Source organism: Pyrgilauda ruficollis, unplaced genomic scaffold (assembly GCF_017590135.1).
Source record: "Pyrgilauda ruficollis isolate IOZ18807 unplaced genomic scaffold, ASM1759013v1 scaffold50, whole genome shotgun sequence".
Lineage (NCBI taxonomy): Eukaryota > Metazoa > Chordata > Aves > Passeriformes > Passeridae > Pyrgilauda > Pyrgilauda ruficollis.
Window position 1 is genome coordinate 5,483,312 of NW_024526600.1, and position 26,889 is coordinate 5,510,200.

At 37.0% G+C, this 26,889-nt stretch overlaps 1 protein-coding gene across 1 annotated transcript in view; it reads left to right on the forward strand.

Moving 5' to 3' along the window:
* The window catches only part of CADM2 (cell adhesion molecule 2), a 575,896-nt gene that overhangs the window by 468,913 nt on the left and 80,094 nt on the right, over nt 1–26,889 (forward strand). The window contains exons 6-7 of the mRNA XM_041480243.1: nt 2,864–3,034; nt 21,959–22,049. Coding sequence (XP_041336177.1) covers nt 2,864–3,034; nt 21,959–22,049 — 262 coding nt within the window. The remainder of the gene's footprint in view (nt 1–2,863; nt 3,035–21,958; nt 22,050–26,889) is intronic.

Consider the following 26,889-nt stretch of genomic DNA (forward strand, 5'->3'; position numbering starts at 1 on the left):
ATACCCCTGTATTAGTTGATACAGTCATATCTTTATGTGCACCCTTCTGAAAGTCATGGAAGTGGGCCCAAAGCTAATCCCCAGGTTTTGTCTGGCCCAACATCTATCCCAAGGCTGAATCAAGTGGCTAAAGGTCTTCTTCAATTCATATTTGAAAAGTCTCCCAGGAAAGAAATTCCATAGAAACATTTCTGTCTGGGCTAGATTTTTCAGCATTCTAAACCACTCTTGTATAGTGTTTTCATTATTTGTAGATATTTCATGATATATAATCCAAATTTGTCTAGGTGTAACTTCTGTTTGTGCCCATCAGCTTTTGTTGTACATCTCTGAGGGGATTCTGGCTTTTTTTCTTTATGGCCATAATTTATGTACTTTAAAGCAACAGTTTGATCTGGTTTTAGTCTTCTCTTCCTTGGGTTAGATAATATCAGCATTAAGATGTCCTAGTACAGCTCCACTGACCGCAGTGTTTTTCAATAGGTTTGTAGTACTTTTTTTTTTTTTTTCAGAAAGCCCAAAACTGGGCCTGATACTCTCAGTGTAGCCATGCACGTGCCAAAGAGGGAAGGATCGCTTCCCCTGACTTTCTGGCTGTGCTTTTGCTAATGCAAGGCAGTGGGTTTTAGCTTCCAGCCCTGCAAGGGCACTCTGTTCACTAATGTTCAACATGTCCTGCAACCCCTAGGTCCTCCTCTATAAAGCTGTGTCCCTTCAGCCTGTTCCATTACAGTGCTTCCCACACAAACTGCATGTGTCATGGATTTCTTTTCAACCTTTTCTTCAAGACAATATTTAGGAGAGAGAGGAGAAGCAAGAAAACAAATTAAACAGTAGGCTACGACTGACATATTAAAAAAATCTGTAAAATATCCTGAGTGATGGTGTGTACCCAGTAGCTGATGTCCACCGTTCTTACATCCAGTTGGGTTTGCATTCAGTTAGAACGTATTACAATCACACCTTCATTTGCCATGAAGGAACATCTAGAGAAAATACAGCTGGTAAGGAAGACAAGCTAAAAATTTCTGTTGGTGAGGATGTTAACAGTTTGTAGAATCTTATCACTGCCCTTTTTGCAGAGGAAGTTAATTCTAGGAGTTGAACTCTTTCACACAGTAGATAACTAGATAGTAGATAACTTCTCAACCTCAGTTTGGGAAATTAACTGCTTTTCTTTTTCTAAAGGATTAAAAATCCACAACATCTCAATCAAATTAAAGTTGTTGATGTTTTCAGGAGTCTTCTGTCCCCCACCTGAAGTCAGCAAGCAAAGGGATGTGCACATTACTTATAAGCAGAATGTAACCTATATAGGTGCTTATTATTGGATGTGGAAACCTAACTCTGGGAACAAAATCACATGTGTTTGCTTTAAATATTAGTGAAGACATTTGTTGTTTGATTATAATAACTTTGCTTTACCTCTGGTCAATATATCACTTACCTACTAATCCCTAAATATTAATAGTGACCATGGCAGAAATGGAAATCTTTTAAAGCTTAGCAGCAAACAGGCAGAAAAATTCTCATATGCAAGAAATAATTATTTTTAGGGAAAAATGGAAACTGTATAACTACACAGTGTCCTTGTCTGTCTGGAGACAATGATAAACACCACCTCTCTGATGTCAGAGGTATTTTTAATCTAAAGTGATGCAGCTTAAGCCATTGAAGATTTGGTTTCTAAAATTGATATTTCATGGAAATTTTATTTAGGTCATTCTGTTCTCTAATGGGATTTAGTATAATTTGTAAAACTGAAACCTCTCACTTTTTTTAGGGCACAGAGGACATATGAAATCTCAGTGTAATTTAATATATATGTTTAAGTATTTATAGATGTCTTTTCAAGCTTTCACTGCAATAAATCAATATAACAAGCTTACCATTTTTCTGAAATAAACTAAAATCAATAAGTATCACAAGTAGTTGGGAACCAAGTAAAACAATTCTAAAGTAAGTGTAAGAAGATCTCATGTCCCAGTTAATACATTCAGACATTTTAACTCAAATGCTCAGTCTTTTGGATCTTCATTTCTGATCTAGCATGTATTTATTACAACAAAATGTTCTGAATGTGAATCTTAACCTTGACCTGAGATGATACTTCCTAAGCGTAGCTGAAAACTCTCTCCACTGCAATGTCGGGTCTGAAAACTCAGATTTTTGACTGGATCTGCACAAAAGTATCAGGTCAGTTTAGAATGGTATAAAGCAGTGAGTGGAAGTTCTCTGCAGTAATTTTATTTCTGGTAGTCTTGGGACTCATTTGTATATTCCAGTAAATACTGTGACATGCTCTATTTACAGTTGTTTATTACCATTGATGACTATACCTGGTTCTGTCAGTAAATTAGCATAATTCTAACCAAACAACAGAATAAGCAATGAATAAAGTAAACACAGGATTAATCTGTGTGCACGTGGCTTCAGTAATGTCCATGTATTTCATTACTGTGAGAGGCTGTAAGAACGAACTTGGGAAATTTTATGTCCAGTGACACTGTGAATATGTAAGGTGATGAGTGTGGGACAAGATCACAATCTTTTTCAGATGACCTACAGAGAACATTTATACCAAATATGGACCTAAACATTCAAGAGGAAATAATGAATGGAATTTCTGTTTGAATGCAGTATCATGGAACCAGTTTTAAAATTTTCTCTTTCAATATGTATCTCTACTCTGACAATGAGAGCAAATTGAGGAATAACTAATTACCTTGATATTAAAGAGGCCAACAATGAAAGATGGTTTTATTCCAACAACTGTGGTGGAAAATTTAGCTGTGTAATGCTGGACTACTTTTTTTTCCAAAAAATATTGGAAAGATAACTAACAGTTTACTCTTTCTTTCAGATGTTAAATATTTAAAAGAAGAAGATGCAAATCGTAAAACATTCACAGTCAGCAGCACGCTGGATTTCCTAGCAGATCGCAGTGATGATGGTGCAGTTGTAAGTTGCAGAGTAGATCATGAGTCCCTAAACTCTACACCTCAGATAGCAATGCAGGTTCTAGAAATCCACTGTAAGTAATACACATTATACATGCTTGCTTTTATAGTTTTGTTTTGTTTCAGAGTGTCTGTTGGAGCAAAGTTCTCTGGTATTGTGCAGATAGATAACACCTTTTTTTAGCCAAATTCTGTGGTTTGTATTTGGTTGGTTGGGTGTGTTTTTTATTTTATTTTTACAGGAGTGACTCAAAATAGTTTAATGAAAGCTTTACCATTGAGAGCACTATGGGATTAAGCTCTTGGTTTTTTTTGACAAGTAGTGGAAAGAAAATGCATTTATCTTTTTTGGTTATCATTGAAGCAATGTAAATGTGTTACTAACATCAGGAGCATCCTAATTCACAGTTTTCCTTGAAATTTTCTCGAAACTTGAAACAAAGGTATAAATAAGCAAAGTCTGTAGCAGATCACCTCAATGATGCTGAATCCTGCTAAAGAAACCCACTAGTGTTGTTGATAGCACAGACTCAGGAAGAAAAGCTCTTTATTTTTAGGCCTGGCCCACACAAGTTTTTAATCTAGATAATCCAAACTTCAGTTGAATTGTATCTTTATATATTGCCTATTTTTTTTATTTCAAACAGCATTTCTGGAGAAGAAGTTTTCCACAATGCATTGTTCCAAAGCTGAATGAATCTGGTTTTCTATCTGTGTGCCCTGCTCTGAAGTCAGGTTGTCCTTTGAGTCAGTGGGATTTTGTCTCTTATAAACTGTGAGAGACACCATCAGCTGACATTTTCATATTCATTTGTATTATATCCGCCATTTTTCAGGGTCCAGCTGAGGGATTTTTTTGTTTGTTTGTTTTTTGTTTGTTTGTGTTTTTTTTGTTTTTTTGGTTTTTTTTTTTTTTTCTGGAGAACACCTGTACATCTCGTTGCCTAGCTAGCAGCAGCAGGCATCTGCAAAATGCAGACGAAAGGAAGGCAAAAGACCTTTCATGAATCTCTTTCTAGATCAGGTACAATCAATCTGTTATAAACCAGACAAGTTGTCCCTGAAGCAGGCAAGTGTTCAGTGACTGCAACCAGTTCCTGAGGAACCATGTCAAGGACTGCTGCCATATGTAACTTGTTTCTAAACAGGGATATTTCTATAAGCATCTAAGACTCGCAGCACATGTAAAATGCAGGAATGGCAGAAGCACTCTGTACACAGAAGCTGGCAACTTTGCTAAAAATGCCATCTGCAAAAAAAAAATCTGAAAATGAAGAGAATGTGGATTAGCATATGTGCTAAAAATGTTTCTGAAACATTCTTGCCATCATTTTACTGAGGGAGATCAGGGCCTTTCTTCAGCAAATGGCTATTAAACACTTCTCCTAATATATTCAAATGCATCTGTGCTGGCAACATGAATCAACAACTTTCTTTCCTTGAATTCTAAATTGCACAGCCATCAGCCACTGAGCTCGTCCATGCCTTCACTTCCTAATTCTTTGCTCTTTCTTCAGTGCCTTGCTCAAGATGTTGGCACCACAGGAGATGAACCAAATTTAATGGAACACTAGATGCACAAATTGGACAGCTAAAAAGAGTTTAAAATGGCTGCAATATAGTGTAATGTGCCTGAAAATAAAGGCAGGGCTCTGGTTTACATGACCTTCATATGGCAAAAAAGTCTTTTTTGTGGCCTTTTGTATATAAAACTTCCTGAATATTTGTTGTTTCCTTCCAGTTTTCACCCTTATAGTAAGGCACTACCTTGTTAAATAGCAATGAGGTGCATCTTCCTCTAGGCTTGTTTCTCCAAAATTTGAACAAGTCTCTTCTCCCTTTTCTCTGGCCTCCCTGAAGTTCTCCAACAAGGTCAGATTGCACTGGGTGTTTCCATTACTGGTGTGCTTTATGTTAGTGCCCCGCCAGACTTCCAGCTTATCAAAAGCCATAATGCACAAGTAATTGTTCTCTATCATTCCTGCTTGCTCCATTAATTTTCCACCAATCAATTTAATACTCTCTAGCACTGGTATAGAGTCATTATACATAGAAAGAGAAAAGATAAATGTGCCAAAAGAAGCTGAAGTTTAGGGGAGAGAGTGGAAGAACCCTTTAAAGCTATGGAGAAATAAATATTCTGTTATTGGTGACAAGAAGACTAAGATCAGTCTTTTGTTGTCCTTGTCCTTGCCTCCTACATTTCCATGGTCAGCATGCTCAGAAGTCTTATTGCTGGTCAAATTTTGAAAGAAAACTTTATAAAAAGAGAAGAAGATTCAAGGAACTGATGATATGGTTCATCAGAGAGCCTTAAAAGAAAAAGAGGTGTGGAATGATTCACTGGGGCAATACCAAACACTCCAAGTGGAGTACATTACACTGGAACTGGGCTCCTTGATTTTATTCTCCTTGTGTTGCTCACCATTGTCATGGATATTACTGCAGCCACTGGGAGCTGCTTTTTTTTCTGTCAGTCCATAAGATTTCAAACGTATAAAAAATATCCTGTTTGTGTCAACAAGAATCATGCTCACAGCACCTTGTGGAAGCTGATCCAACATATATCCTCAATGCCACCTAGCAGCATGGGAAAAATAGTGCTGGCAAAGTTGATGAATTATGGGACCTCAAAGTCAGGAGAATTTGTTAATCTGACAATCTGTAGGCTCCAAAGTCACAACCAAGTTAGTGTGGCATTGCCACATGCTCTTAATGTCCCAGAGATCTATAAAATTAGCAGACAACTCTGAGAGAATGATAAGCAAGTCTCTTAAAATGGTCAAACAGAACAGCATGGGTGAGGATCAGTTTGGCAGGGAATGAATGCACAAAGATGAGGCATCACTCACCAGAACTGCACTTGAGTTTTAAGCACCTTCTTAAAATCTGAAAAGTTTTATCTGTGGTACATGGATGCTACTCATGAATTATCAGTGTCTCATCACTAATTAGAAGGAAAGGCAATAAGAACTTGTCTAGGCATTTCTGCCCTATATAATTATGCCTGAAAGTTGAAAAGCCTGCTTTGTTTCAAGCAACTGGCCCCTGACAACGGACAAAATTTGTGGTTCCATCAAAAAAACCAAACAAACAAACCTAAAAGCAAAGGAAAATAAAAGAGAACAGTAGGAAGTGCAGGGTTGTGTTTGCATCCAGTGCAATCTGGGTAGGTATTGCATAGGTAGAGGAAAAAAAAGCAAAATAATGGAATGAAATGACAGGTTTTGATATATGCCTAGTGAAAGATAGAATAAAATTAAATCTGCCTTAGATGCTGGGACTGTGTGAAACAGATATTGGTAATTAGTCCATGGAGAGATGTAGATAGAAGTGCTTATGAGCCCACACAGCTGCTTTTATCATCAACTTTAGTAGGAAGTAAACTTAACAAAATTAAAGCCATCAGATATAGAATATGTTTATTCCCTCTTCTTCCCCTTACATAAATCTTATATTTTATTATTGTGATAGAGAGAGCAAATAAGCTTTCCTAGTAGTGTTAAAGTGTATGAAATGAAGCTGAGGACTAAACCTTCACACTCAAAGTATTTTTTTTTCTGTTATTCATTTTTATGTGTATGTGATAGAAATAGTGCCTAAGTCCTTCTGCTGCTCTTTGCTTTCCTTTCATTCTTATAGTTCAGTCTGGCAGTTGAGATTATTCATATTATTATTTTGAAGGAGAGAGTGGTCAATCCTTTTTTTTACAGGGCTTCACAGATTAATTTTGCAAGCTCAAAATATTAAAATAAAAGGGGAAAGCATAACATACCCCTCCTCCAATTACGGGATAACTAGCTCCTCCAATCTTCTGATTTATTTGTGTGTAATATATGTTGTGTCTCACTTGTGTTCATCTGAACAATCCTGTTCCTCTGTATGTTGTGCTCTGTGCACTGCAGGGCAGCCCAATTGCCCAAGTCTTTCTGCTGTGCTGAAAGGTTGGGCTGTAATTTAGTTTCTGCTTGGCCAGCAGAGGTTTGTGATAGCATGACACTGCTTGCTGAGTTTATTTTTCCTGTGACCCTTACTGTCAATAGCAAACCTAAAATAGACTTGTATCCCCTCTGGCTTTGCTCTGAAGTTTGCTTGTCAGCCTAGCTGCCACTGATTATTAGGAAGTGCTTCTTGTAAGTGATAAATACAAATCTCAAAGGGATATTTAATTTCATTTTTTACTTCTGTGTTCAGACTAAACAAAGAATATATTCTTTGTTCCTGTATTAAAGAATGATGGTTACAGTGTTTCAATTTTGAAAGCTTCTCAGTACAATGTTTAAGAGATTGTCTAAGTCCTTATGCATGCTGAAAAGATGTGAAAAAGTCTATGTCCTTATGCATGCTGAAAAAATGTGAAAAGACATTTTGAGGGCATGTACAACTTCTTGTCCACATCTGGGAAGTCAATGAATTCTTCTCATCCCTCCTCAGTGTTGCAGATATGTTGTGGTTCCCAAAAGCAGCATCTTCTCTTCCTTCCAGGTCTTATCTGAGCAGCAACCAGCCAACATGTTGCTTCATACTGAATGGAGTGCCATAAAATTACCCAGTGGTAATTACCTTACCTTAGTGAAGATTCTCTGACTACAGTAAATTACCCAGCAGACCTCAGTAAAAATTAATTGTTTAAATCTACCCCAGAGGCTGCTTTTGAAGCCTTAAAGTGAAATCAAATCATTTGAACTTCAAACCTAATCATCGTGCTTCTAAAATGGCAGCTGCGATGTGATCCGTGCTAATGGACTCAGTGAGATTTTGCTCAAAAGCTGACCACACTCCCAAATGACAGCACTAATAAGCTAAATATGTGTTATGTAAAGAAGTGTCTAGAGAGGCAATTCTGAGTAAATTCCATATTGGCAGACACAGATGTGCAGTGAATTGTCAGCCTGACAAATCTATAGCCGTCAGCTAACTTGGTTCCACAGGCTATTCCAACATGTTTGTGCGATAGGCACACTTCTTTTGTGGGCCGTTATTAGATTCTTTTGCAATGAACAGCTGGACTTTAAAATTAGGCAGTCATTCCATGAGAATGTTGGAATCTTTGTCCTGGAAATAAAGGTATTGATTTTGCATTAAGTAAAGATAGCCGCGGGAGTGCAGCAGGCTGCGGATGGGATCAGCCACGCGCTGGTGCGGCCGTGTAGAACACGGGGTGTCTGTGTGTGCACGTGTGTCTGACAGCACCCTGCCCATCTCACTCCTGATGTACCAACAAATGGAGGCTTCCCTGATGGCAAGATGGGTCTGGAATTTCTGCTGCTGCAAGCAGAGTAATTTCATCAAAGAGTTTCCTGATGCTTGCTAGGATGGTTTAGCACACTTTTTCTGCTTGGCTGCTTTCAAGTTTTTGTTGGAACAGAGCTGCTAAAATACACATTCTGAACAAAAATTAGTAAAATTGTGTGTGAATATATAAAATGTATATTAATTGTAGTATATAACGTACTGCACCTTTATATGGCAGACCATTTCACCTTCATGAAATAAGGCATTCTGAAAAAAAGGCAATAAAAGGTCGTGAATGGTTGGGTGGTGGACTCTGGGTATATGATGAATGTCTAAAAGACTCAGAGATGCCCATCAGAACAGTACATAGAGACAAAAAATCCTTAAGTCTTAATGTCCAATTCTAATGAATGTCACATGTTAAATATGTTAGTAGCTCTTCAAGGTGCCTGTCTCTATCCAGACTTGCTGACTTTTTGTAGCTCAGAAAGGGCAGATGTGTGCCCATGCAAAAGCACACAAAAATGGGATACTTCTTAGCTGTGATAAAATAGGAGAGGAAAGGAAAACTTTTCTCTGCTGCCTACATATGGTCCTTCTGTACTGTAAATGAGTAAAATGTGTGTCACACATTCATTTTCTTTATGCTGTGGGGCCATTTGTCTTTTTGAAGCCGATTTTAATTTTCTCTTCATGCGTTCCTTTCTTTTTACTTACTTTTGTTGTTTCTACCAATTTTATGCTTAAAAAAAAAATCTTTGCTTTTGCACTTTGACATACCTCCTTTTCTCATTTGCTTTGAAGTTATTTACTTCTTTTTTTTTGTTTGTTTGTTTTTGGCTAGTGGTATGTCTCCCAGAACTCTCCCAGCGTTAAGTGGCACCTATGCTTTAGGAACAAGGGCATATCTCTCTTTTTTTTGAAGTAGCTTTTACTCTATAGGCAGAGAATAAGTTTTTCTGAAGCGAAGAAAATATGAGAGTTAAAAGAAATTTCCTTCACTGATGCTGATTTCTTTGGTTTCTGACCAGTCAACAGAGTTTGTCATTCTCGTTAGCTTGTGATCATCCCTGTGACACCCTGACAGGCACACTGGCTAGGAGTAAAATCTGGTAACATTTGGTGTGATTACACACTGCCACAATCTTTGTATGGAGAATCTGGCAAGAGATGCATCCCCAGATTCAGAAAATGCTTTGTTAACTAGGATAATATGGTGTCACAGCATAGCATTCCAATTTTTCTTTGATTTTTTTTTTTAACATGGCCCCAAAACACTAGGTGAACTCAATAAAATAACCTGTGTGTTGAATCAGGAGTGAAAATAGTTGCAATTCTTGTGAGAATTGAAACTTGTTTTGATGTTGCCAAGAGAGAAAATGTCTGTGTGATGATGACTTCAATGAATGAGTTTAACCACTCAATTCTCCAATAACTTCTGATACAGTGAAAAGACCTGGATTTTCCAGGGGCATAATTCCCTAGAGTCACAAAAAAAAAAAACAAAAAAAAAAAAAGGGGGCATAATCCCCAAGATCAAAAAAAAAAAAAAAAAAAAAAAAAAAAAACCAAAAAAAAACCTCACATGAGATTTGCACATCAAGGGCTTTGCAGTTCTCTATTTCAAACTGGCACGATTTGCTCTCTTCCTACAACCGTTTTATCATGGTATAATTTGAGTGGTTTAGAACTGTGATAGCTCAGAGACCTCTGGAACTTGTGGAAGGAGGCCAGCATTTGAAGCTTGGTCTTAATGATTAAAGCCCCTTTTTGTTCCAGCTTAAGAAGCAACAGGGGGCTGTATTTTCTGTCTGATGTGCAGACAGGACCTTGGTTTCTCACAAGCCTCTGATCACAGACGATCTCTGTAAGCCTAAGCAAGCAGGGATGTCCTTCACTTCCAGTGAAAACCTGGGAGCTGCTCAGGTCCTGTAGAAGCTCATGAGGAAAAGCTGGATGTTTTTATAAATGGCTCCCTGAATCTGAAAGGAGATCAAACTTGTGAGCACTGTTCCTGCTTTTCTCTTTCACTGAAGGTTCTGCTGGGTTGCTGTGACCTTGAGGAGACAATTCTGCTGTCTTCCAGTTGGCTCTCTCTCATACAAGTTTATCTTTTTTACACATTCAGGTTCCCACCCCAGACTCACCCATGTAGTGATTCTCAGCAAACCCAAACAGGTTTGGGTTTTGTTTCATTTTGTGTTCCTGAATTCACCCTGTGAATGTTAATATGGAAAATAAATATATCTCAATACAGTACTTTGAAGACCAGCTGTTGGTCTATCTCCCTTAAAGGAGGGATGTTTCTATACTTACCAGAGTAAGATGCAGATAAAAACAGTATTAATAAGAATGCAATTTAAAAGCTACAGTTTCAGTACTCCATATTTCTTCATATTGAATGAAAATTAAGTAAAATGTTAATTATATAGCTCAATAATTATGTAAGCACTTTGTTAATTAGTAGAGTTACATTTATTAAACTTTTCGTACTGGTGAATGCTTGAAACAAATGAAACTTGAAGGATAGTTACTGTACACAGTAAAGGATGATATCTGTGAACAGAAAAGTTCACTGCTAGAATTTGCATGTTTAAATGAGATCAATTAGGTTAATGACAGATGAAAATAAGAAATACATTATTTAAATGCAAAATAATTCATAAACTTGTAAGTCCATTTACTGCCAAACTTTCATCTTTCAAAGGGGATATCCAGTTCAAAGGGTTAATGTACAATCCTGACCTTTACCATCTGGAGGTTTATCTTCAAATACGGTTTACAAGTGAAATATAATCTAATTTATTTCTCTGTAAAATCTTGTGTAGAAAATCCACAGGGTGGCTTGTCTACTCTGCATAAAAACTTTGAAATCTAGTGTGGGCAGGATATTCTATGTGCCTGTAGTGTGACTAAGAGAGGGCTGCAGAAGGTTTTAAAGGAAGCTTGGGAGGGAGGGTTTAATAATATTAAAAGTAGGAATGACTAGCAAGCAGGTAAGACAGTCTGGAGGAAAATATAAAAACAAATGTAGAGACCACTACCAGAACCTCCCAAGGAAGAGAAGTTTGCCATTCATGAGAGTGGGATTAATATTTTCAAGAAGCAAATGATGCTCATTTCCTGATGCTACTGCTTAGTTATTTTTATATAGACTAAACTTTTATAGTGTCTAATATCTGATATGCATGTCAAGGAAAAGACTGAAGAGATATTTGGAAATGCTGAGCATACAGAGCTCTCCTTTAACTTCTCCAACAGTTATGGATGTGCCACTGTTCTTAAGCCATATTCAAGATCATTTAAGTCAGACAGAACAGAACAATGAAGGCTTTAAACAAAAGAATCTGAGAAAGCAGAAGATAAAGTTACGCTGAAAGGTCATGTGCTCTCTCAAAGTTCAGCATTTCTTTATAATGTGGTTTAGGCAGAAGACTTTTCTTTGTCTTTTCTTTTTTTGCCTTCTCTTAACAGCAGAAGTGAGATAAAAGCAGAAGTTGGAGAGAGCACAGTGTAAGGCAATGGAGAGGCTAAATGGAACAGATTTTACTGTTTACTCTGAAAAAGTGGCATGACAAAAATAATTAAACAAGATGAAAGTTGTAAAACTAAGCTTCATTGCTTGCATTCACTGGAGAAAACAGAACTGGTTTGCAAAGAAAATATTGTTTCCACCATATCATACATGTGTGGATGGGACTTAATGCATAATTCAGAAACCAGTGACCCATTCTGCAAAGCCTTGTAAAGGGGAATGGCTGTTGTCTGGTGCTGTCTCCACAGAGTGGCACACGCTCAGCACTGTGGGAACAGAGTGGTAACAGTGCCACTCTGTCCTCCACTTAATTCAGCAGGGGCGACTGATGTGTTCACATTTATCTCTGCCTGTTTTAAGGCCAAGCACAAAGGTAGGTAAGAATGATCAAAAAGCTCATTACGTGACAAAGGCGGGGTAAAGTTGTAAACATTTGAAATGGAGCAGGGAGGAACTCTGGCGCTTTGGTGTTGTACTTCCAGCTTCTTTTTCACCCTCCCAAAACCCCAAGCCACATGTTATGTGCTACCACATTTCCCTTCCTTTATTGTGTTTTAGTAATTGTGGTGAGGGAGCCTGGCATGACCAGCAGGTGAGGTGCTGAAGCCAGTCCAATGGATATCTTTAACAAAGTACCTCATAATCAATGCCCACAGAATTAGTAACCTAAATGGTTTCCTGCCAGGCTGGTGCTCAAATTCAGGCACTCATGTAATATGAGTGTCAGGAGGGAATATTTGACTGATCAATCTTTCTTTTCCCCCACACTGGCATCCACTTTCTTGTTTTGCATCCAGGAAAGTGTATTTACACTCTTCTGTTACAAGCTGTTATTACTCTTTCCTACAACAAACGTAATTTTAAAATAAACCAGATGAGATTAAGGATGACACAACAGAATTCATCAAAGAATCTCAGGTAACAAAGGGACCATATGCTGTTTCTGGTCCTGCTTAACTGTAAAGCAGTTTTAAAGGAGTGCAAAAAGAAGACATTGGAATATCCATGTGGATATGGTACCAAGTATTCAATTCTATCAAACCTAAGTATTTCACAGTACTGTTAAATACTTTTATTGAAATTAAATGCCATTGCCATGGCACAGTTGCTTGAACGAGACTGACTCACCCACAAATATTACTAATTAAATAATTTTTCAGATACATAATATTGATTTTTTTTCTCTCATCCATTTAAGCAATGAGTTATTCATTCTCTTCTGAAGCAGAGCATCAAACTTACTGTATCTGCAGACTTGCACCTAAGTGCTTATTCAAGGCAGCAGTGCACAGACAGAAGCCATGCTGCTTGCCATTTACAAAATAAGCCAAATTTGGGGAAACGCTGATTCACAGCTGTAGGATGCACAGCTGGTAAGTGTAAAAGCTATTAAAAATGGTGAGCACTTGCACAGAGCTGATTAAAGTGCTCCTCTCTCCTCTTTCTCGACTCATTTAGGATATCCAATCTGATGCTTATTTTTGTGCATGCTGGAGTGGTTTGTCCTTGGAGTTTACTTTTAAAATCCCTTCTTTCCTAAGGCTATTTTGTTATGTTTTTTTAGAAATGGGAATGAAATTATGCAGGACTACAGAATTTTCAATGAGCTTTGTAATTGCTATCCATGTATGAAAATTATAATCTCATGGTTTCTGAAGGAAAAAATAAAGGTTCCTGAAACTTGCCTGTGCTTCTCCAGTGCTAATTAATTTAGAAAGTAGATACATCATCATTTTCAGAGGTATCTGCTTATTTTATCTTTGCATCTGGAAATGATGGAAAGCTTCCAAGGATATAAGAGAGAGAAAAAGCGCAATGAAAAATGTAGAAGGCTGTGACATAAATAGATTTCACAAACATGCATTTTGAAAAAAAACAGACAAAAATGGGTAGACAATAAATGAATTAGTCTCTCAGGAAAAACTTTTAAAATCTTATCATCTGGCAGCCATTTATTACCAGGTAGCAATAATCTTTTATTATCAGACTGTTAGTTTTTTATAACATTTTTTAAAATGATAGCACCAGAACTGTTGTTGTTCACTGCCACACTAAAATATCTGAGAAATTTATGAAACCTTTTCAGTATTCAGAAGGTTTGTGGTCATAAAATAAAACCATGAAGTAAGGACATGCTGTTGGTAGCTCATAATTTAGGTAAACCTGTAACAAGAAAAATATGTCGTAATGAACCAGTTATAGTAACTTGCACTCTGGTACAAAGAGAAAATGGTGGTTTGTGATCAAATCAAAAAACAACAAGGTAAATATATTTATTAAAGAAGGTGGAGTAAATCAATCTGAGTATTATAGATGCAGGCAGGAGGTGCTGCTGCACAAGATTAAATGATTAGTTCTGAACTTGGAGTACTCTGGAAACAGTCAGTAGGTAATGGGAGGAAGGTGGGGTTATCCTTTTCCTTGCCAGATGATCTGGCAGCCATGGCACAGATGTTACACCATAGGAAAGGTCTGTGTGTTTTATCTGGGCTGCCTGGAGCTCAGCTGAGTGTATTCTGAACTGGCAAGTAATTAGTAAGAGGTTCCCTGTGTTGCTTAGGGTCCAGGAAGGTAAAACCTGGCATCCATGGGATGCTCAGTGATCACAGTGGGAAGAACTGCTCTGTCACACAAGCACAGCTTTCTTCCTGAGTGGATCCTTCATCATATTCCACACTGTTGGATCCAGTGCTCACCTAGTTTGTTAAACAAAGCCTTTTCTTTTTAGCAGTACTTTTAAGGCTTTTTAAATCCTTGAGTATGGAAGAAATTTTCTAGTGACAAAAGGTAGTTAAAACCATCTACTCATCATCCTAAAAGATTAAATAAGGAGGTGGTATCAGTGCTTTTAGCAGGAGGATTGTAAGTAACACTTGTAGCACATCCTGATGTGTTGTGAGCTCTTGCTTCCCCTGACAAACACAGCCAGAGAAGTGTTTGCCCCTCCCTGGACCTTTCCTGTGTCTTTCCTTTTGCTGTTAACATAATTTGCACTCAAACAGCAAGTCCAGCAAGGATCACAGGTTTCATTACAACAAACTCAGCTTCTTGCTGCAGCTAGTGAGACGTTCATAGCATAATCTACAGAGAGAGAATCACTTTTAAAGAAAGATGCATCAGAATCAAAGTATTCCAACAGAGTCTTAGGGTCAAATGATGTTAATGAGCTGCTTTCAATTATTTATGACACAATTAGGGACAGGATTGTTTCTGCCCTGGTTTTGAGATAGACACCTGACAATTTGGCTGCACGAAAACTGATCAGTTAGAAGAGCCTTGTTTTGGAGGTTTAATATGTTTGTTGTGGTGATGTGTTGTGTAGAGCTGTTAAGTTTTTGTTCATCACATGCAAATGTTTGACCAGCTGTGCCTCCTTTTTTCTACAGTTTTCACAAGGTTTAGCTCTTTTTACTAGAACTTTCAAGACCGAGTAGGACACTGTGAAAAAAAGAGAGAAAATAAGTACAGAATCCCTTGTGTTTTAAGAAAAAGAGATTTAGGCAGCATATATCACACTGATGTGTGCCATGCATACAGGAAAGAACCTGACCAATGGATTTTTCCTTTTGAGCCCCAAAGACTCATAAACTAAAATAATTTAAAAGATTTATCTTTCTCTCTGCACCTTGGATATATTGAACACAGTATGTTACTGTCACCAAATGGGACATTTTTTCTGTGCCAGGTCTTTTAATATTCTACAAACCAGAAAAAAAATGCTTTCTTTGGTGAAGGAAAAACAGAGGAAGTCAAGAGAAATGTGATTTCTGCTTGACACTATGTCCTGGGTTGACTAGTCCACCACTATCACCCATTTCCTTAAAATTATGCAAAGCAACATATCCAAAACTAAAAGTTGAGACCAATACCACTTTATGAATTGATCATTACTTAAACAGTAAAAAAAAAATTTTTATTTTAAATATTAATTATTGGATTGCTTTGATCTTGAGAAAATCATGCTAAACATGTAAAAAGAGAAGATCCAAATGTTTGGCAAAATTACTGTATAGTATGTGAGACCTTAAATGGATAATACTGCAGGAGATTTTAATTGAAATGTGGTAGAACCCACATCTTCTGTGATGCCATTTTACTTTGGGACGTAGGACTCACAGACTTCATGCAATAAATGAGTTTAAAAATACTTGAAGGGACACTGCATTTTATATGAAATGATAGTGTGGAAACATAATTGCTCTAGCTGAGTATATATTTGTTACCAGTTTGGACAAGGTTTTCCTAAGTTTGTGTTGGCATTAGTAAAATATCTAAGATATGCTTATGGCATTGTGTTTACATTTAATTATTTTCTTTTTAAAAAAATAATTATTTAAACATTCAAAAATATTGTCATGTTTGACATATAAGAAAGCTACTCCGAGGCCACCAGCCCAAAAAGTACTTAAAAATAATTAAGTAAGTTTTTTGTATGTGAAGCCCAAGATGGATGTACCAAAACCACTCGATGCTAAGAATTGACACACTCTTAGGAACAGGTGGGGATTTTTAAAGTTTTATGAGTTTTTCTTTTTGCGAATATCCTAATCTGGCTCTGGAGAACTTTTCTAAATGTAAAGTGAAGGGTTTATTCTGTTTTATGTTGGCACTGAATGTAAATAGAGACAATGTGCACAGTACTGAATTGCTTGAGGAATTCTAACTCATTATGTGTATTGGGCAAAAAATGTTCTAATACCTGGCTTTTTTTTAGTGTGTCAGAATATCTTGATTTATCCAAACTGGGAAATAGGTAGGAGAAAAAGCCTTTTCAAAGTGAAATCTTAGTTTAAAATCTGGCTGGAAGGGAGACCTTAGCATTCCTGGCTGACCTCTGCTATTGCATGGGATGTCCTTGCACTCTGAACCAAACCAAACCCTTAATCCATGAACTCCAAAGGCTGAATGTTCTAATCTCTAAATTACTGCCAAATAAGTATTTTGCTGGATCTGATCAACATAGTGTGGATACTTCAGTACTCAGTGGAATAAGTAACCTCTTTTTCTCATAAATCGCTGCATGGGGTCTAATGACTGATCTTGATGGACTGATTAGCACTTCTCACAAAAATCAAATCATGTCTGAGTGAGGGAGTATAGAAGTTGCTTCCTGAGTCATGGAGGTAGAACAGGCTTCTAAAATGTTGACTACTGAAGTACAGGATCCTTGGGATTAGTAATTCTACCCTTGTATGGGAAAAGAAGGAGATGAACTTGTTCTCGTCTGCTTTCTGACAATTCAGCCACATTGGAAGATATTTGGGGTGCTAAGTTTAAATGTCATAGTACATTATTGCATTCATTTATTAAAAAAAAAAATCCCTAATTCAGCAGAAAATTTGCAAATTAGGAGCCCTGACTTGGATCTGTACATCTGATCCAATATTCCTATGTAAATTTCTGCAGAGGAGAACCACTAAGACTTTTTCTGTTAATCCTCCTTTCACTGGAACACCAATGGAGGCTGAGATTTACCTCTTAACAAAATGTGTAGAGAAATCTAGTGGCAAGAAGTTTATATTGCAGCTAAAGTAATACTTATACCAAAATTACCTGGAGGAAAGACTGCTGCATAGCTCTATGCACAAGTGCATTTTCAGCACTCTTGGAATTCTGATGACTACAAGATCATGAATATTCCTACTCTGGAATAGTCTACTGCTTCCAATTGTTGTTTCTTAAAAGTGCCAATGAAATGTATGTGCTCCACCCACCCTAACTCCTGCCCAAGGAAAAATGTGGTCTTATTTTCTGTTTCTGGGATTGTAATTACATTGACTGAAGATGATTACATTAGAGAGAGATTATTTGATAAAACAGCATGTTTCTATCATAACCTGATAATAATGCTACCCCTTTGTCTCACAAAATGATTTTTCATGTGCTTATTCCTACACACCTGTTGCTGATGAATGCCCTAGGATGCAAAGGGTTATACTTTGATTTAGTGACCCAGCCAGAGCTGTGAGTTCCATGAAAGGTTTTGCTGAGAACTGATGAGACCAAGGACTTCTGAAGATATGTATGAAAAATAGGCCAAATTACACTTCTACTATCTTGGCACTAAGAAGAAAATACAGAGATTAATTGTCTGATTCTGTTGTTAGCCTGTTTCATGATCTTAGCAAATTTGTTTACTTTTATGAATTCAGTTTTCCGGTTTTACACTGTGTTTGTTGAGAGTTTGCACATGAAGTATAACATAACTTATCATGAGGGATTTTTTCCAGCAGCTTTCATGTGATTACTTTATATGAGTAAATTTATGTGAACGAATTTAATCCTGCATGTTACTTTATAAAGGCTTGGTGATAAAATAATATTAATCTACACTGAAGTCTGTTTTGCTTCAAGCAGTGTAAAAACAACAAGTACATTCTGAAAGCGAGCACACCTTTAAGCATAGAAGATCTGATTAAGAGCAAAGGTCTAGTGACTGATGAGAACCACCTTTATTTTGAAAATAGCTTCAAAGAGATTAAATCAGTCAGTTATGCAGTTCCACAAGGTATGAGTGTTGCCATTAGTTGCTGCTAAAAGTAAAACAAAAGTCAAGTGTTGAAGTGTTTATTTCTTCATGCAGCAGATCAGATTTTTTACCATTATAAGCTGGTACCAATTTTCCACACATGTTTACTGATTTTTTCTGTTGCTGAAAATGACATAGCCTGATCAAAAATAGATCAATCTTCCCAAAACTTTGAAATGGGTTTCCCAGGCTTGTGAGATGAGATGAGCCCAAATCCTAGAAAGATGGATGAAGCAGAATCACTCAGTGGAACTTTTGCCTTTGGTCTGCTGAATCACGAAAGGTTATAAGAAAAAAAAAAAAAAAAAAGCCCCATGCCATAAGTCTTAGCTGTAGCTGGTATGTCCAGAAAGAAATTAACAGATTCTGTGCTCATGGAGGGTAGAAGATATGTTAAGACATGTTTGAACCTCAATACATGTTGGTGGTAGCAGTCAGTTTTAGCTCATAAGTACCTCGTTACTCAAACTAAAGACTGGAGGGCCAAAGAAGCCCTCGCTGCTGGAGATGGATGTAACTAAAAAAGCCACTGAAAGGGTACTGAAAGCAGTGTGTTTTACTGAGAAAACTTGCTGTGGTGCTTACATCCATATAAAACACTGGTTTTTTTATAGAATTGGACCTTCCCAAAGCTTATTCTTTTCGAAATACTTATCTCCTCCATAATATTCTTAGACCTTAGCATAAGGCGATATTTGTAGATATTGTAAAGAAACAGTACTCACCACTCCCTGGTTCAGAAGAATTTTGCTTTGAATACTGACCCATGGTATTTTATTTTCATGAAATTGCTGGGCTACATACAAAAAAATATGCAAGTTATTAAAGTACAGGTAAGTTCAGCTGGTACACATTGGTATTTTTCTACTGGGTTTAGAGGAGGAGAAAAAGATCTGACCCACATTACTCTTGAGTCTACTCCTTTGTTCTGGTTGTAGAAGGAGATTTTTTTTGGCATATCTACATTATTTATAACAAACTGATAAACATATCTGAAAAGAAATCAACCTCTTTCTGTATTACAGTTCTTGCTTTTCTTTCTTTAGGCTGTTTTCTAGTGTTGATGTTTGCTGGAGATCATGTGATGTTCCAGTTGTTATGATTAATATTTTAAGTGTGACAGGTCAAAACTCACAGTATTGATAGAGTACATTTATACTTTTTAAGTTCTTCTAAAATGAGGAGTCACAGCGGGAGGTAGTGTTTTGTAATAGCATTTTGTGTTCTGAAAAAGTACCAGTCAGCAGGGTTCTATCATCTTTGTAAAAATAAGATATTTAGGTTAGTTTTGATTCAATTCAACTATTCTGAAGATTCCTTCTCATTTAAATTATTGATATGAATGTGAAAATAGAGGGCAGGTTTATCTTAAAAGTTTTCCCTTTTTAAGTGTACACTTTAATTCTGGAGAAAAATCAATCATGGCCTAAAAATAAAAATTAGAAACATAATACTGAGTATAAAGCCGTCAAAATAGAATATCTAGTTTTTAAAAAGAATCATTAAAAAAATGCAAAGATTTTCCATTGTTGTCTTCCCTAAAAATTATATATTGAATTAAACCCTCTGTTTCCTGCTTTAGAGAAATAAGTAGTTACTGTTTAAGTCAATTAGCAGGAAAAACCACTAGGGAATGTATTTCCTACACCACTTTGTTGTGCCTTAGAGGGTGAAACATAAATATAAGACCTTTCTGTGTTAGTAAGCTCTGTTTAAAAGTGCATGGAGAACAGAGAGCTGCCTGGTGGATTAAAGTAGGAATGGGAACTTCAAGTAGGGGCAAGCAGCACTGCATTGATCCATGCAAATGAAAGCTTAATTGTCTGGAATCCTCTCCAATTTTATTTGGGTCATTTACAGTATTGCATAAAATGCTGATAATTTTTTAAATATTTAAGCCAGGAATAATAGCTAGATGGCCCTTTAATTTCTTCCTTCACCTGTGGCTGTCAGGATTACTTCCATCAAAGTTTTGCTCTCTCATATTTCTCTGGAAACCTCTTGATCTCATTGCATTAGTTGTCTCCCTCCCTCAGTTAAATTCTTCATGTATTCCTATCTGATACTAATTTGCTCCTCTGGTTGAATGTATAGTCAAGAGAGTAATTTATTCATCTTCAACAGCACCACTGAAATCACAGAAGTACTTGATGCCCTGATTTATTAAGGCACTTGAGGTCAGTGCCTTAAGCATGTGCTAAAAATGAAGAAAATGCCAGCCTGGCCTCCAAAGGATTAGTCACCTGCATAACGGTTTGCAGGGTCCTTAAAAATATGAATTTGTGGAACAGATTTGCTACTGGTGTAAGGTTAGAGCAGCTGTTCTGGAAAGCTGAATGATGCTGAAAATACTTTCAGTGGAATTACAGAGAGTCTGCACTAAGTCCTTCCCTCTTCCTGTCCTGTGCTGTGTAAAAATAAAAAAATCAAAAGTTAGAAAAATTTTCCATAATTTTAACAGTTCAGATGCCATTTAGGGCTCAGCAGGACTATTGGCATCTCAATAAGAGGATATATTGTTACAGCATATCTTTTTAATTTTCTTTTTGTTTGATTTTGTGGGGTCATATTGTCGTGCTCTTTCACATTTGCTTAATAACAGGACATGAGTGGTTTCACTGCTAAGGATACCAGCAACTGCAAACTTAGTGAGACAAAACTTAGGTATCCTAGATTTGCAGGATAAAGTGGTTTGTATTAGGAAGCTATAGAGAAAGGAACCATGAGGAAAAAATAGAAATTTTTCCACTCAACCTGACTTTTTTTTCACTGTGACAGTGAACTTTGTTTTTCCTCTTCCTAAGGAAAAAATGTGTTACATTCCTTTCTTTATCGTCTTTTTTTTTTTTTTTTTTTTTTTTTTTTTTGTAAAGGTGCCCCTCTAAGTAATATGTTGACTATGAAAATATATTCTTGCAAGCTAGGTGGCATTTTTTTTAAAAGTTAAAGAACTACTTCAAATGCTCTGTTTGGCATGAATTCACAGTAGCTCTATTGTGTATCTTTTTGCAATTAAAACTATAAAACTAATCCAATCACATTGGACAGATTGCAGATTCTTCTGTAGTGCTTTTTGCAGATATTTGAAACATTCTCTTTGCAAATTCTGTTTAAGATTGTTATGGTTTAGGGGCAGCTTTATTGCATTTCAGAAATAATATCCTGTAAAATGTCTGTAACAAGGTATTTTATCTGAAAGCCCATTGTAGCTTTCTTATTATGAGTTTCAAGCTTCTGCAACAACAAAAGGGTTCTTATTCAAATGTACACTATTGCATTCATTCCTCTAATAGCAGCATTCCATCATATCAGCCTAAAAATAGGCAAACAATTGCATGGAGTACTTGTTATTCATCCTAGATGGTTTTTTTTTCTTTATTTTGTTGTTAGATATCAGACTTTTTGATAGTCATATGGAGTATTTGCATCAAATACAGAAATAAAAAATTGTTTTCTCTTAGTATACACATGCTTTCTATCTGTGTCTCCGAGGGATATAAAAAGTTACTGGTTTAGTTACATTGGTCATTTTTATTGCCTTCCTGAAGACAATGGAAACTGCACAAGGCTCCATATGAAACTGTCTCCAAGTGTAAATTAAATCTGTGGTTTAGTCTGTTGTAAATAGAGAAGAATGTACTCTTAGATAATAAATCTTTTTTGTGTATATCAACAAGTTGTCTATTTTTTTCTTCCTAGATACACCTTTAGTTAAAATCATTTCTTCCAATTCATGGCCTGAAGAAGGACAATCTATAATTTTGACTTGTGAATCCAAAGGAAAACCAGTGTAAGTGATTTAACAAGTAATATGTTCTTTGTTATTTTACTTATTCTGCTGTGACTGCAATCCTCAGCTGCAGAAATCTACTGGCTTTGTCTCCTCCTGGGGTGTAAAGTACTCTCTGGTATAGAAAACCTCTTGAAGCCTGTCTTCATTAAGTGTCAATAGAAGATTGCTCTTTTACTTTGTCATCTGTTTTAGTTTTCGGGAAGAATTCCAGCTGTGAGATTTTTTTCCCCCCCGTCAGGTATATCAACCTGAAAGGTGTGCAGGTTTAATCTATCTCTGTTTACATCATTAAATTGATGCTAGAGGAGGAAACATCTCATGAAAATCTTCCTACATCAACCACCCTCAGAAAAAATATATTGAAATTTGGCTGCCATTTACAGGGGAGTTTGAAGTTTAATTATATGTGCAAGTTGGCTGCCTGTTTCTACCAGGATTTGGAAAGGTGTAGCCTGCTTTAAGAATTTAAATTGTTTTCCTTAGGAATTCATTTCTTTGCTATGAATATCTTTAAAGACAAATCTGCAGAGGTTAACCCTTGCACAGAATCTACTACTTAAATAGACTTGACTCTTGAAAACAGCAACTGCTCAGAGGAGCTTTTATATATTTACTCATACATACATATGTGTATATATATATATCTCAATAATCTAATTGCTTAATATTAGGTTATTATGAATCAAGTTTCTTAAATATTGACCTTCTGCTCAAAGGATCAATCTATAATGTCGTGATGATACACAGATTTATAATGGTCTCTTGAAAATGGTAATGGAATAATATTTTGGACCTAGAAAAGGTGCAAATTACATGACAAAAATTATGTCACTTATGGCTGAATTTCTCCCTAGTGTAGCTTTAGTGATTTCATGGAATTGCTTTATTTAGGAACCTAAAGTCAGATTTAGGTCAAGTAAGGCATTTAAGTACAAAATTTCTATTTTGGAAAGCTCTTCTGAGTTATGTCTGGCATAATTTTAACTCCATAGGTTTTTTGGTTTTTTTTTTTTTTTTTTTTTTTTTTTTTTATTATGTGCCTGCATCATTTTAAAGCAACTCCTCCATGCAGATCTTGACTGGGTGAGCGCCTAGATCATGCTTCTTCCCTGCTTGACACCAAAACACTGAAGTCCATCTAATTAGTCTGACCTGATGCTCCATGTAATTGGTCTTTTCTGTACCTGTGTGCTTCTGATGTGTCTGTGTTTCTGAGAAAAATACTTATGTCAATAGCACAAAAATCCATTGTGAGTCCTCTCTTGCTTTTATAATGTATCTGAAGGAGAAGGAGTTATTCTTTTATCTCATATCCCTTGAACATTCCCCTGAGTATAAAGAGGTGGAGTCTGTTTGCCCCTTATTTTCAAAATCTGCTGAAGATGTGCAAGTACTTAATTTTAGGAAAGAGGTCAGCACTGACTGCTGTGAGTGCACCATTGGCTGGGTGACATTTAGCATTTTCCTCATGATTTAACAGGCGAAGTGCTCTTTTTTGGCTAATAGACTTGGGGCATTCTAGCCCCACTCAGCTCCTCACTCACAGCAGGATCAGGGAAAGAATCAGAGGAGTAAAAGTGAGATACCTTGGCATACACTGTATTTTCTATTTGGTAAGCATAATATTCTGGACAGACTTTTAACATTAGGAGGCACTAGTTATAACTTAGTAATTACAAGAGAGCTTCAATTAAGGTGTTTACTGATTTGTTTATTTATTTTAAGTAAAACTGTGTTCTGTCCTTAAAGGATTCAAATGCAAAACTTACATGTGATTTTGAAAGGGGGAAAAAAAAAAAATCTTCACATTACAGAATTATCAAGACAGGGGACCTGTATGTGGTAACCTTTGGGGCACAAATATTTTGCCAATAACTGCACCTCTAATTGTCCAGGCCACAGGCACTGCCAACTTCAGCTGCTCTGCATTGCTTCATTAGGTCAGTCTTTCATGGCACAGGGCCAGCAATGAATAGGCATCCTCCTGGGAGCAGTTTGCAGTGGCTTAGCTTGAGAAACAGGAATGTCAGTGCTCTCAGCCTGCATTGTGAGTACCTCTGGCTGGGAGAGACAGAGGAATTGGAGAGGTCCACTGAGCCCAGATATGTCAGTGTCACAAGGTAAGTGATGAACTGTGGCTTCGTGGAGAGCTCAGGGCCAGCCATGGTCCTTCACAGCTGTTTGCACACTGTGGGTTAATTTCTGTATATTTTACCTCACAGTCTCTCCTGTTTTCTGCAGGCAGCAGTAAATGAACACTTACTTAGAGGTGCTTTTCTCTTGCATCCCAGAGCAATTTTCACAAGCTTCCAAGTTGCATTTGAGATGAAAACTGAGAAAGGGTGAAGCCAGGTGGTGGCTGTGGTGACATTGATGCTACCAATAGCTGCTGCTGAGGAATTATTTTCCAAAGGGGAAAAGCAAGATGAGGCTAAAGCTGGAATGTACTTATAGCATCATACAGGTCATACATCATAATAAGTATGGTACTTACAGCATCATACACCAACTCATCACACTGAAAGGTGAATCACCTTCCTGGAAGGGATTCTGTCCCTCCCGCAAACCATGTGCATTGTTGTTACCCTGATGCTGTGTTTCCAATCTACAGAAGTCCTGAGGGAAAGCCCTTTCTAACTTACAGTCCTGTAGCAGGAAATGGGAGGGAAGACTTGCTGAAACCAACACCTCTGAGAAAGCCACTGCACTTTGCATCTCTTGCTGAAACAGCAGCCTCCAGGGATACAGCAGAGGGACAGAGAACAACTACAAAAAACAACTGTTCTGGGGGTTAGATCTAGGGCCCTGCTGAGGTTTCACAGTTTAGGGTATAAGATTTCTCTTGGCCAGTCATTAGCCATGACTTTGGACAGGAGAAAAAATGTCCTTGGACCCTTGGATGTGAGCAACATCAGTTGTCACAGGGTGTGAGATGGGATGGGATTATCCCAGCCTCTGGGGTTCCCAGTTGCTGTAGATGAGTAAAGATCTTGGTAAAGAGATCCCAGTGTTGGAACAGGAATGCTGAGGGTGGGCTAAGGGGGAGAAGCTGGGGCATGGGAGGGGGGTGGAGAGGAAGACAGAAATGTGATCTAGTGAGGCAACATCAGAGGGTGTAAGGCAGACTGCACTAATTCTGTAACTGTGCTGTTTTGCCTCTCTGCTCATCACTGGGAGGATGAGGACAGCTCTAGCTCCAGTCAGGCCGTGTGCTAATTTCTGTTGCTTTGAGGCAGGAGCTGAAAATTACCTTCTTTTGGGTAACCACGGTGTTGCTGCTGTGGAAGTGGGATAATACCAATAAAAAGAGCAGGCCAGGCTTCCTGCCTGTTCTGTGATGCTTTTGCAGAGGCAGGCCACATGGATTTGGTGATGTTCTGACCCAGTTCTGTAGCACTTCAGGCACCAGCTCTAAGAAACAGCAGCAGAAGGCTGGTGTTTGGAATAGTGTATGAATAAATCTGTGACATTTTCAATTAAATTTTTCTGTTGATGAGAAGGAAAAAAAGGAAATATATTCATCAGTTTGCTACAAATAAACATGACTCACTCTAGGAGTATACCCTATTATGTGTAATATTGTAAGGGATCTTGAGATATAGCATTTGTGAGGATTTTGTCCAATTGATAAATGCCAAGTTGGCATAAAAAATTAAGAGTTTTCTTTTGGGAAACTTTGAATATGTGTATTTGTGTTAGCTTAGTCTTTCCTGTTGCAAGACTCAGCCACTGGTTTCTTCACTGTTGACAGTTTTGATAATATTGATGTCCAAGGTTATTGTGTTTTGGGTTTTTGTTTTTTTTTTTTTTTTTTTCCAAATTACAGGTAAAAATGTATTTAGTCATTTCTCTGCATAACTGAGTTCATGACGCTTGATATGACTATTCAACAGCATTCCATTTTTTGGAGGTACTGTTGTGCAGTTTCAAACCAAATTGAATCTCTTCCTTTCTTAATTCTTAACACTGCTTTTTTTCCAGTGTTTTTGGCTGGATCCTTGGACAGCTGTCAGTCTGTAATATTTTAATCAATGAGCTTGCCTAATATATATGAAAGGTGTTGTTGCATCTTAATTTATTTCATCTTTTAGCATAATATAGTTTTATCAAGACTTTGTTTATTTTCCAAAAAAGGAAATGTAATTAAACTTCAGAAATCCTAGACATCCTTTTTATGTAATGTCTAGACTCTTCTGAAATCATATTGCCTGACAGTATTTTGAGTATTTTAAAATAAACATGAGGTAGCTGTAAAAAAATATAGAAAGTAAAGAACAAAATGATCATTTACAGTCATCCATGCTTACAAAATTTTATAAAAGCCAATGTTTTCTTATTGCAAGCTGTAACTTCTATACACTGTTGTGTCTTAACAATATAGTCTAGTGGCTCAAAACTGCCCCAAAAGTAAATTCAGAAACTGACCCATAATGAAAGAAAGGTTCAATATTTAATATTCTTAGTCAGTACTCTCATCAAAGCATGCATGAAATATGTGAGATTTTTAAGTCAGTGTCATTTCAGGAGAAAGGACGTCAAAATATAATGGAATAATTAGGGCACAGGAAACAAAGAAAAAGTTAGCTGTCTCGTGTGTGCTTTAGAGAAATGTCTTTCCATTCCATGCAGCTCAGGGGAATCACAGTACAGTTGGTTGACTAATGTCAAGTGAATATTTGGCCTTGTTTGAGATAAATAGGGAAGATTTTTATTTCAGAAAACTCACATAGGTATCCTTCATTAGAATAACATTATTCGTGAGCTCATGAAAGTTATAGAGAAAAGCACAACCAAAACCAACCACTAATGTGTACAGAGCAGTATAAAGTATGGACAA